Source organism: Podarcis muralis, chromosome 1 (assembly GCF_964188315.1).
Source record: "Podarcis muralis chromosome 1, rPodMur119.hap1.1, whole genome shotgun sequence".
NCBI lineage: Eukaryota > Metazoa > Chordata > Lepidosauria > Squamata > Lacertidae > Podarcis > Podarcis muralis.
Genome location: NC_135655.1, coordinates 133,573,653 through 133,586,631, shown reverse-complemented (window position 1 = coordinate 133,586,631; position 12,979 = coordinate 133,573,653). Strand labels below are relative to the sequence as shown.

Here is a 12,979-nt window from a genome sequence, read left to right as displayed (position 1 = left end):
ATGAAACCTCCCTTTGGAACACGTTTAAGGCACCCTTTTGTTTGCCTACTGAAAATAGTCCCATTTAGAGAAGCCTATTTTAACGTAATTTATTGGCAGAGATTGTTGTAAGAGGTGCTGGATCTTTGTTGCATATTTTGTTGTTTCTTCGGCTTGTAAACCTTGTGTATAGCAATATAGAAAGGCGATATACAAAATCAAATGTGAAATTAAACTTTGAAGAGACAAAAATGTTAATCTAGTGGACATCAGGCAGATAGCCAGCTGTGATCTTAAAATGCAAGAAATACTGGGCCTCAGAGTCTCCAGCTCAAAGGTGGATCCAATAGATGCTGAATGAACGGTAGCAAAAACTGAATCTATTGCTATTATATATTATTCCAGCTCTATAACGATGGTTCTGCAATAAAAATACTGACGAGTCTCTTTTGTATCAACTTTAATTTGGGGCATAATATGGTGAGAAATCAAGATACTGCATTTAAGTTCAGATTTAAGAAATAAGCATAATTATGGGAGAAGCTATGCAGTAACCTACATAGGTTCATGATACTGGATTTCCCCCCTGGAGATTATAGATTCCACAAACTTATACCATCGATTTATTTCATATTTAAAACAAACCAATATACTTACAAGTTTTCTGTTGTTGATTCCACTATTACAAGAATTTTGCTCATTTCCTGCATTTTTATTGAAGGTGTATTTCATAGCCATCTTCAAATATCTAAAGAGCTGTCTCATGGAAGAGGGAGCAAGCTTGCTTTCTCCTGCTCCAGAGGGGAGGACTTGTGCCAATGGCTTCAAGTTGCAAGAAAGGAGATTCCAGCTAAACATTAGGAATAACTTTCTGATGGGAAGAGCTGTTTGACAGTGGAACAGACTCCCACAAGAGGTGCTGGACTTTGCTTCCTTGGAGGTTTCTAAGCAGAAGTTGGATGGCCATCTGTCAGGGATGCTTTAGTTGAGATTCCTGCATTACAAGCGGTTGGACTGAATGACTCTTGGGTTCCCTTCCAACTCTACGATTCTACAATTCTGTGATTCATACCTTCCCCAGCTTGGTTTTCTTTTATGCTGGTTAGGACTGATGGGAGTTAGTTGTTGTCCAAAAAATCTAGAGGGCATCAGGTTGGGAATGCATTTGAAATACCATAAGGAAAGGGAAGGCACTGGGGGAATTGGGAGCAGGGAAATGGGTGTGCAATGAACAAGTTAATTGCTATCCCATGGTGCTCCTTCATCTCTACTGGTCTCACCAGAAGCGGGTTGATAATAATAATAATAATAATAATAATAATAATAATAATAATAATAATAATAATAATAATTTATTTATACCCCGCCCATCTGGCTGGGCTTCCCCAGCCACTCTGGGCGGCTTCCAAAAAAATATTAAAATACTGTAATACATCAAACATTAAAAGCTTCCCTAAACAGGGCTGCCTTCAGATGTCTTCTAAAAGTTTGGTAGTTATTGTTCTCTTTGACATCTGGTGGGAGGGCGTTCCACAGGGCGGGTGCCACTACTGAGAAGGCCCTCTGCCTGGTTCCCTGTAACTTAGCTTCTCACAGTGAGGGAACCGCCAGAAGACCCTCAGTGCTGGACCTCAGTGTCCAGGCAGAACGATGGAGGCGGGGAGGCTCCTTCAGGTATAGTGGACCAAGGCCGTTTAGGGCTTTAATTGTCAGCACCAACACTTTGAATGATGCTCGGAAATGTACTAGAAATGTAGGTCTTTCGCAACTGGTGTTATATGGTCTCGACGGCCGCTCCCAGTCACCAGTCTAGCTGCCGTGTTCTGGATTAGTTGTAGTTTCTGGGTCACCTTCAAAGGTAGCCCCACATAGAGCGCTTTGCAGTAGTCCAAGCGGGAGATAACTAGAGCATGCACCACTCTGGCGAGACAGTCCATGGGCAGGGAGGGTCTCAGCCTACGTACCAGATGGAGCTGGTAGACAGCTGCCCTGGGTTCATGCTACCTTACACTCATTTGCACTTATCATGTCATTTGCTCCCTAAAATTTAATACACTGCATAGTAGTGCTGAAAACTGTTTTAAAGTTTATTTCAATAAAATTGGGGGGAAATGTTACTGAATTTGGTCTGTTGTTTATAAATAGAAAATTGGTCTCCTGCCTCCTCCCATATTACCCGTTCTGGGGAATTACATTGTCTAACGTAGATTCTTGCTCCAACATAGAAAATTACCTCATTCCAGATAGTCGGTCCATTTATAGCTTGTATTGTCTACTGTAGCCAGAGAATGGAATGTCAAGGCCAAATAAAGAGGAGTGTGATTAATACACCCACATACATGTAGATCAGCTCACTCGCCATACAGCTGAATGTACTGCAAGGACAATTCTGTAGCCAGTTCTACCAATTCAGTCAATTTCCAAGTGTGTATATAAAAATAATCTTTCAGGAAACACATCTATACATTTCAGGCTTATATATTTTAGCACAAAAGTCATTTAACATTTGAATTAAAAACAAGGTTTTAAAGTCTCGAAATCATTAAAAGAAAAAACCCACAGGCTCCCTATTTGGTGAGGGACAAAAATGCAATTCACGCAATTCTTTTATACCAGGGGAGTAATTTCCTTCAAAAAGCCTAGATTTCTTACACTTTCTTCACTCATGTGGAATCAAATTCTTGTATACAGAACCTGCACTGTATTTATTACCTAATTGAATACATTAACCTCTCCTTTTACACTTCCTCCTGCCCCCTAACCAGCAGTAGTCAATCAATAATATTGAAAAGAAAGATTCCACAACCTATCTCTGAATTTAGGCAGGTTCTAGTTAAGTTAAGAAGTTAAGAAAAAAACAGCAGTGTGAGAGGAAGTTTCTGGTACCACTTATGGATGTTACTTTTTTTTGGAGTCTCAGCCTGTTACTGGAGCCATTTCCTTGCCTCATTAGCTACTGATTATTAGACCCTGAAAGACACAGTTTTTGCTATTCTACTTCCAAGGAGAATGAGATTCTGTTCAGAAAATGGCCAACAGTTCAGGCCTTTGCAGACAGGCTGACAATGCACAACACACATTTGATTTATATTTAGTATTGAGTGACTAGTGCATATAACAAAAGGAGATGCTGCTTTTTAAAACACGGGTTTGCAGTTTTATTTTTTTTGCAAGATTACATCCTTTAAAAGAAGTAATTCACTTAGATTCCAAATACTGAGATTAAATACAAATAAAAGCTGTAGCTTTTTTAAAGTGAAGCTATTGCCTATTGACCCTGAAATAAAATAGTCTTATGATTGAACAGGTGCAAAAATCCCTCCATAACCTCTATTTTTATTGGCAAAGTCATTTAAGGTCACTTTTGCTTCCAAGACCATCTTCTTTCATGATTTCCATTGAAGGAGTTTTGCTTTGTAATGGCTTGTGGTTCCACAGTGTTTTGTAAATGAAGACTGCTATGAAAACACTATCGCTGTTGCTGTAGTTGCAGACACTGCCACAAAGGGAAGTGTGATCGTCTGTGCGAAAGTCTGTCATCTTCCCCGTTGATTTTCAGAAATAAAGAAAATTCAAGTTGCCACTTAATCTTTCTTACGTTCCATATCATTTTCAAGATGCCAACAGCCAGCTGCTATGCCTTTCAGGCTGAACTGCTGGCAGGATGCCCAGTGTGCTTGTTAGATGGCATACAGGTACTGCATGCACTTCAAGAATATAGTGTAGAAGGGCACCTACAAAGACAGGCATTTGGAGCAGCTAATTTTATGCATATAATGCATCAGGTTTGAATCTGCGTAGGCGGAACCTCAGTATGGTGGCACATGGCAAATGGGTTCATGTGTTTGGATTTTTGTTGCTTTCAGAAGGCATGAAACAAAGCATCCCAAACAGTTATAGACACAAGCCTTTGCAGCACTGTCGTCAGTCAAGTAGTCTCCAACAAAAGCTGGCATCTATTGCTGGGAAAGTAAAGCACTTCGATTGGCTTTCATCTTCTCTAACCGTTTAACTAGATGACCATTGCTTACTTCAAGTTCTTCCATTTTGTCTAATGCTGAACGAAGCTGAAATAAAAAAGAAACCAGACTTAAAGCCAGGTACAAGAAGTAGCATCATTCTCTCAGTCATTCACTAACCATTATTTATGCAGATTTTAAAGATCAGTAAAGACAAATTGTTTACCTGTAAGCTGATGTTCTTCGTGGGGTCTTCTCTGCCGTCACACACATGGGATCTATGCCTGCAAGAGGAACATCTTGGAAACTTCTGGAGATGTCTTTTAAAGCTCTTACTTTTTGACAGCTTGCTTTGCACAGGCACAGATCCTGTATGTGTGACCACAGAGACGAGAAGCAACCACTAAGGCTGAAGACACAGTGGATTTACTCAGCCTCTTTGGTAAATCCATGGTGAGGCCAATGTATTCTGGATCCTAGTTCAATGGGTTGTCTAGTGACCTACGCTAATCTCGTCACAAAAAGAAACAGGAAGTAAACAATAACTGAACATACATGAACACATGAAGCTCCCTTCTTTGGAGACCATGGATGCAACCTGCTCAGCATTCCCTACTCTGACAGCCAGCAGCTTTCCCATCACCTACAACTTGACCCTTTTAAACTGGAGGTGCCAGGGCATGCATTTGGGACTACCTTCATGCAAAACAGGTGCTCTTACACTGACCTATGATTCCCCCCATGTACAGTAAGGGAAAAAAGGATTTGATCCCCTGCTAAATTTGCCCGTTTGCCCTCTGACGAAGAAATGACCAGTCCATAATTTTAATGGTAGGTTTATTGTAGCTGTGAGAGACAGAATAACAACAGGAAAACCCCCAGAAACCCAGAAGACTAAAGTCAGAGGTGGATGTGCATTATAATGAGTGAAATAAGTATTTGATCCCCTATCAACCAGCCAGATGTCAGGCTACCTGGTATCTTCACTGTATGTAATGAGCTGAGATTAGAAGCACCTGCTATAAGGGAGAGGTCCTTTATAAATTTATCACTGCTTTAAAATTCCCCCTGCAGGTGCAAATAATCTTCAGTAATCAAATGGTTAAGAATGATTTGAGCTGAGCAGTACCATAGCATAGTGCTGCACAACTCAAATCAGTCTTAAGCATTTGATTACTGAAAATTATTTGCATTTATTTATTTTTTAGCTTAGAATACATGAAGTTTGGAGATTTTATCCCTACCTTAAAAATTTATAAACTTGCTTTCATTCTAGTCAAGGACACTTCAATAAAAATTCCCAGTACAAACTTTTGGTGCCGAATATCTTACTTGAAGTGATTTAGTAGCATGCATTACCTCTCTTTGGAGTTTACGTTTCTCCGCTTTCAATTCGTCCTCTGTTTTTTCAGCATTTTCTGCAGCTGTTTTATAGCGAACAACTTGACCTTCCAGCCGTATTACCTAATATGATAGAATCCCACTATTAAGATATATGTCAAACAAAATATTTCTGTCAATCATATTTTCCCTTTGGCAGTTCAATAGCTAACACCCAGTTGAGGAATCGCCAGAAGAGGAAATAAGTAACAGGTGTCCGATCAATCTTCTACTCACCTGACTTGTCCAAACCCTTCACCAGATGATCTTGGCTTTCCCTTTTTTAGTGCAAGTGAAAGTGCAGCAAGATGGTAACTAAGATTACAGCCGTGATGAAAGTGAAAGCCCTAAACAGCAGGGACTGAATGGGTAAAAACAGATTCCACCTGCTCCTCAGCCATAACGACTACAGTTGTTCCGTCTAGCTAGCCTGGAAATATTTCTTTATTTATAGCAATTAGATTGAATATTGGCTCCACAGCTTGTTCATAATGTCTTCATTTTTATTCACTGTTAAGATTTATATCCCACTCTTCCAAAATGCAGGGTTTTCTGGCACTATAATATTAATGTCAGGGAACTGCCATCGGAGCCAGAGGGAGAGGGAGGGCTCCAGAGGGATTCCGGAGAGCGTCCCGGGAGGGAGAGAAGCAGCACATCTTCTGGGGAAGGAAATCAGCGTAGCACCAGTGGAGAAGGGGGGCAGATGGGGGAATCGGCGAGGTGGCTCCAAGACTCCTCGCCGGGGACCAGTGGGGAGAGCACGGGTCCTCCGATGCCCACACCCTCCCTGCGCAGAAGGCTTCCGCGCAGGGAAAGTAGGTGGAGACTAGGCATCAAAGAGCTTCTTTGCTGGAAGAAGTTCAACAAACGCCCACTGACGGATTCTGCCAGCGATTGAGACAGCCACGGGTGAGTGGCTGTCCAGACAGAAAGGGTTCACCCAGGCAACCCAGCCAGGTGTGGCGACGATTTACGCACGAGCAACCCCTAGAACCATTACAATTAAGAACCACAATAAAGTAAATAAAAATAAGCTGAAAGCAGCAAATGTATAGGAAAAGCATAAATATATTTCAGCACCACTGCTGGGAATGGGGGGGGGGCCAGCCCTCCCACTATTGAAGGGGCCGGCATTGCTGGGTGCCCTCCACATACCCCAGACCCCACCCGGGAGCCAGGAGGGGGCTGGGACGAGCAAGAGCAAAGATGGCCCTCCATGCGTCCGGCACAGGCTGCGGGGAGGAGGCCAGGGCCACACTTCGCCGCCTCCCCCCCCCCGATGCCTGTGCCGCCCGGATGGGGCAGGACATGTCACAGGATGTGCCCCCCTTAATATGGGGGGCAAGTCAGCGCCCCTGTATTCAAGCCATGTTGGATTTCTTTTTAAGTTTAAAAGTTAAAAGGGAGTTGGGTGAGGCTCATTTGGCAAAAACGGGAAACCGAGCCTTTAGTGTCCTTGACACACCCTACCAATTCAGTGGGTGCCTTCAGTGCTAACTTTTAAACACCTACTGAAAACTTTTTTATTCCACGAGGCTGACGCAGGTGATTAACAGGACACCCCCACAACAGTCTACAGTGGTACCTTGGGTTAAGAACTTAATTCATTGCAGCGGTCTGTTCTTAACCTGAAACTGTTCTTAACCTGAAGCACCACTTTAGCTAATGGGGCCTCCCGCTGCCACGCCACGATTTCTGTTCTCATCCTGAAGCTAAGTTCTTTACCCAAGGTACTATTTTTGGGTTAGTGGAGTCTGTAACCTGAAGCGTCTGTAACCCGAGGTACCACTGTAGATAAATGGGTACTGCTGCGGCGGGAAGGCAACCGGCGTTTTCATGTGCTCTGGTTTCCATCAAGGTAACCTGAAGCACCTGTAACCCGAGGTACCACTGTATTGGTGTTTGTTTTTAATTTCTACTCGCTTTTAACTTTTTATGGTTTTACTGTTTGGCTTTATGTCTTATACTGTTGAAAACAACTGTGATGCATTTTTTCTGATACAGTGGTACATAAATATTTTGATAAACGAATATAAATAATCACTAAAATAAGATGGTACCTGCCTGTGGTCAGAAAGACAAATCAGAGTAAGCCCCAAGTACTTTGGGGGGAAGCAGTGGCGTAGCGTGGGTTGTCAGCACCCAGGGCAAGGCAAGTAATTTGCGCCCCCTAACCCGTGGATTTGCGCCCCCTAACCCATGGATTTGCCCTAACCCCAGATGTTGCGCCCGGTGCGGCCGGCCCCCCCTGCACCCCCCACGCTACGCCACTGGGGGGAAGGGGAGCACTGCTACGGAAAAGGCCCATTCCCCAGTCACCATCTGCTGTATTTCAGATGGTGTGGGAACCCAGGGAAGAGCATCAGATGATTACCTCAAAGTACACACAGGCACAGAGGCAGGTGCCCCAGGTACAAGCTGTTTAGAGGAATTGACTAAGAAGGCTCACAGATTGCTATTCTTTACAGAACTGGATATGTACGCATTAGCATATAAACTGGCTGGGGATGGAAATTTCTGAAAAGAAAATTATATTGACAGCGCTACTTAAAACAAACTGTTCAATACCAGCTATGTATCTGCATGAATGATACTCTGAACCAATTACCGTATTTTCCACTCTATAAGACGCACCAGACTACAAGACGCACCTAGTTTTTGGAGGAGGAAAACAAGAAAAAAAATATTATGAATCTCAGAAGCCAGAACAGCAAGAGGGATCGCTGCGCAGTGAAAGCAGCAATCCCTCTTGCTGTTCTGGCCTCTGGGATAGCTGCGCAGCCTGCATTCGATCCATAAGACGCACACACATTTCCCCTTACTTTTTAGGAGGGAAAAAGTGAGTCTTATACAGTGGTGCCTCGCAAGACGAACGCCTCGCAAAACGAAAAACTCGCAAGACGAAAGAGTTTTCCGTTTTTGAGTCGTTCCGCAAGACGAATTTCCCTATAGGCTTGCTTCGCAAGAAGAAAGCCCATAGGGAAATCTCTGGGGACCTCTTTTAAATGCTGGTGGTGGGGAACAAAGCCTTTCGCCCCCCTCCGGCCTTCAGAAGAGGTCCAGGAAGGCCGGCGGGGGCCGAAAGTCTTTGCTCCCCACCGCCAGCATTTTAAAAGCGGTCAGGGATAGCAGGGAATTGCGCTGCGCTTTCCCGCTATCCCGGACCGCTTTTAAAATGCTGGCCGTCGGGAGCAAAGACTTTTGCCCACCGCCGGCCTTCAGAAGAGGTCCTGGACCTCTTCTGAAGGCCGGCGGGGGGCAAAAGTCTTTGCTCCCCCCTGCCTGCCTTCCCGGGACAGCGGAGACTTCTCCGCTGTCCCGGGGCGATCTTAAAATGCTGGCAGGCGGCAGCGAAGACTTCTCCGCTGTCCCGGGGGCTTTTAAAATGCTGGCGGTCGGCAGCAAAGCCCTCCTGTCCCCGGAGCTTGTGGGGCGGGAGGTGGGGAGAAGGGCTTTTCTTCCCACCGCCAGCCTTCAGAACAGCCTTCTGAAGGCTGGCGGTGGGAAGAAAAGCCCTTGTCCCTCCACCCCAGCCTTCAGAAGAGGTCGGGGGACAGACTGTCCCCGGACCTGGTCTGAAGGCGGTTTCCATAGGAACGCATTAATTGATTTTCAATGCATTCCTATGGGAAACCGTGCTTCGCAAGACGAAAAACTCGCAAGAAGAAAAAACTTGCGGAACGAATTAATTTCGTCTTGCGAGGCACCACTGTAGAGCAAAAAATACGGTATTTCTACAGTGTTATTTTTGTAAGCAACTCAAGATCATTATGCTATCAAAAAGCCTTCTGACTCAAATGTCTTCTTGCCCTCTTAGCTCTTTATGCTCCACATAGTCATCGCCAACAACATGGGAACCCACCACAAACAATTACTCATTTACATTCCAATATGTTTAGAACTGAAATATAAACAACTTCCACTTATTTCACAGGACTTTGCACTGAAGCACATGCACTCGGTATCACTGCCTGGGTACCCCTTCCCAACATTTTTAGATAAGAAAGTACACCTCAAGAGAGATATAAACATATCACAAACTTACATTTTGTTCCAGTGCTGTAATCTCTTGTTCAGACTTTGCAAGCTTAAATTTGAGGTCACTGATTTGTCTATTTGTATCTCCTAAAGACATTTTAAAAAAATGTGTCACCCATTAAAACAACTCTGAAAAATATTCCCACAGTATCTAGGGGCATTAAAATATACCGCAATTTATTTAGAGTGTTGTATAGGGCTGTTCAGATGCCATTTTTACAATGATAACCTCATGAAAAATGCACCAAACTACCTTTATGTCCACGGGATCTCTGGTAATGTCCACTCATTATCCTAGAAGCAAAAACCTCTCAACTGTCATCTACAGCAGCCATTTGATCAAGCGACAGGGGAGAGAAATGGACTGTAGGGCATCTCTGCCAGCTCTGTTAGCAGACAATACATTTTTATTCCTTTATATCTCAGCTGGCCATTAGAAGGACTCCTTAACTGAGAAACAGTGGCTAAGTTTTGTTCCTCGCCACTTCCTAATGACATTTGTAAGCCACCCCAAAAGTTTTTTTTGGGGGGGGGATGGGGTTGCAGTTCAGTGTAGTACAGTGACTACTCATTGCTGGCAACTAAACAAAAACTCCTTCCTAATTTCTATGATAGGGACGCGGGTGGCGCTGTGGGTAAAAGCCTCAGCGCCTAGGGCTTCCCGATCGAAAGGTCGGCGATTCGAATCCCCATGGCGGGGTGCGCTCCCGTTGCTCGGTCCCAGCGCCTGCCAACCTAGCAGTTTGAAAGCACCCCCGGGTGCAAGTAGATAAATAGGGACCGCTTACGAGTGGGAAGGTAAACGGCGTTTCCGTGTGCTGCGCTGGCTCGCCAGAGCAGCGATGTCACGCTGGCCACGTGACCCGGAAGTGTCTCTGGACAGCGCTGGCCCCCGGCCTCTTGAGTGAGATGGGCGCACAACCCTAGAGTCTGGCAAGACTGGCCCGTACGGGCAGGGGTACCTTTACCTTTTTTTAATTTCTATGATCCTTCCAAGTTGGAAAGCACAGATACTTTCTCCAGGCACCCCCATATTGACCACCTTTGAGCATACAATGTGTAAACCTATTAGTCTACAGAACATGCTCTTGCCCACATCTGTTGAATGCATTCAGTTCCACGCTACAGTCGGGGCCCCATCACTTGGCACAGCTTCCAACTGGTTTTCTCGGGAAATAAGTATTCAGAGGGCAGCTCAGGGGAGAAGCAGCTGCACCTTTGCATGAAGTAAAGTGGGTAAACATGCAGGGAAAGCAGGTGGGCAAGCTGCCACTAACCTTAATAATGAAACCTATTCAATTATATTTTGTATGATTATGTAAATGGACAAAATTAGTTTTGTCACTGAAGAGTTGAATACAGAATCTACAATGTGGGAATAAATCTTACTTTGGAGCTCAATCGCATGCATCTCTGTGCCATTTTCTATGACTCCATCTTCTAAATGTAAATTCTCCACGTTACTGTTCTGCTTTTCTTCCAGTTGTACTTTTAATTTTTTAACCTGGAAACCACAAATAATTTAATCAACTTACTGGCACACAAACAATATGTGAACAGAATAATTAGAATTACAAATATCCTGCATTTCCCAACAAGTGGACTCGGATTGCATTATTTGAACCGATATACGTGTTCCGTAGCATCTGAAATTATTTTTGTAAGGAATGATGTGACAGCAAGAGAAGACGTTACAAAGTCAGGGACAGAAGAGGCTTAAAAGTCATGCAGGAAACAGAAGCTGCCAGCGGTTTTCTCAAACAACCATAACAGCTAAAAATCTTGCTCTTTTTAAAAAGTGAAAATTTTGGAGAAGCCAAAATATTATCACATTAGCTACCTGGATTGTATTATTATGATTACACAGAACACTTTAAAAAAAAATGCACAACTCGATATGGCAGACAGCTTTGTACAAGGGGCCAGATAGGGGAGGCTGCATAGCTGCAAATCACCCCCCGCCCCGCTTCTTCCAAACAGCGTGCCAGTGAGGACACAGCTTTGTACTAATGTACTTAATATTACGAGGGATGCAGGTGGCGCTGTGGTCTAAACCACAGAGCCTAGGGCTTGCCGATCAGAAGGTCGGCAGTTTGAATCCCCACAATGGGGTGAGCTCCTGTTGCTTAGTCCCAGCTCCTGCCAACCTAGCAGTTCGAAAGCACGTCAAAGTGCAAGTAGATAAATAGGTACCGCTTACCAGCGGGAAGGCAAACGGCGTTTCCATGCACTGCTCTGGTTCTCCAGAAGCCGCTTAGTCATGCTGGCCACATGACCTGGAAAAACTGTCTGCAGACAAATGTTGGCTCCCTCGGCCAGTAAAGCGAGATGAGCATGCAACCCCAGAGTTGTCCGGGACTGGACTTAACTGTCAGGGGTCCTTTGCCTTTACCTTTTTTTAAATTTAACATTACAGTGGTACCTCGGTTTACAAACTTAATCCGTTCCGGAAGTCCATTCTTAAACCAAAACCGTTCTTAAACCGAGGCGCGCTTTCCCTAATGAGGCCTCCCACCACTGGTGCCCTTCCACCGTTCGGATTCCGTTCGTAGACCAAGGTAAAGTTTGCAAACCAGGACACTACCAGTTTTGCGGAGTACATAAACCGAATCATTCTTAAACAGGACTGTTCTTAAACCGAGGTACCACTGTACTGTTCTGCCCTGGAGCTAAAGAACGCAATGGAAAGTGAAAATACCAAGTGGTAAGATAGGGCGGGTTCATTTAGATATTTTTGTGCTCAGGTGTGAGTACACAGAATACCCAAGAACTATATGAGATGTGAAGCACACACACGTTTTGAAGGGTTTCCCCCCTTATAGGGAGCCCAACCCCTCCTCAATATCCAATTGCGTTTCTTTTAAAAATCAACAAGCACCCCCCCTCTCTCAACACACACATGTGCACGCGCACACACACGTGCACACTTAATGTATATGCATTTGCACTCAATCACACTCAAGTTCAAAATTCTTTTCTGTGAAGTGGCCCAAAGTCTTGTTCTAATTTGGCTCAGGCAATGCAAATTATCACATGGAAACTTTGACCTTGTCAATCAGCTCTGACCTGTAGGGAAACAACTGGCAACATCCGAAGAGACTAATACAGAGGAAGTATTAAACTTTTGATTACCTGTTCAAGTAAATATTCTCGCTCATCAACAAGTTTTTTCAATCTAATGTCTACAAGAAAAAAAGAGAAGTGAAGCACTCTGTTGATATTGTTAAGTGAAAGATGCAAAGTATGTATTAAATTTGAAAAAGAAGGAATGGTGATGAAGGTTAGTGGAACTAATGATAAAAGATAGTTATGCACGTACCACGGTAAATGAGGTCACAAACAGGACTGGGAAGGGGTTCAGCCAAGGGAGGTTATGCCAGTCTCACAAAGCATGCTTGTCACTTCAGTAGAAGCAGCCAGGAGCATGCAAAGCAGCTAATCTTCTACTGCAGGTTAGCATGCAAGGATTCTAGGGTCAAACCCTGGAATACAAAAATCTCACAAATCTTTACAGTGCAGCAGCATTAGGAAGACAGCAACACACTATCACAATGAGGTACACATCTTTTCTTTTTTTAAAGCACTCTTTATAATTTGTCATTGGTGGTGTGTGTGTGTGT

At 44.0% G+C, this 12,979-nt stretch overlaps 1 protein-coding gene across 3 annotated transcripts in view; it reads right to left on the bottom strand.

The window, feature by feature from the left end:
* Nucleotides 1-2,441: 2,441 nt before the first annotated feature.
* Nucleotides 2,442-12,979, bottom strand: part of LRRFIP1 (LRR binding FLII interacting protein 1) — a 106,838-nt gene continuing 96,300 nt past the window's right edge. For all 3 annotated transcript variants that reach the window (XM_077919223.1, XM_028704503.2, XM_028704510.2), the window contains 5 exons: nt 12,492-12,541; nt 10,749-10,863; nt 9,367-9,446; nt 5,298-5,402; nt 2,442-4,046 (listed from right to left, as the gene is read on the bottom strand). In XM_077919223.1, the coding sequence (XP_077775349.1) occupies nt 3,936-4,046; nt 5,298-5,402; nt 9,367-9,446; nt 10,749-10,863; nt 12,492-12,541 (461 nt within the window). In that variant the 3' untranslated portion in view covers nt 2,442-3,935. The remainder of the gene's footprint in view (nt 4,047-5,297; nt 5,403-9,366; nt 9,447-10,748; nt 10,864-12,491; nt 12,542-12,979) is intronic.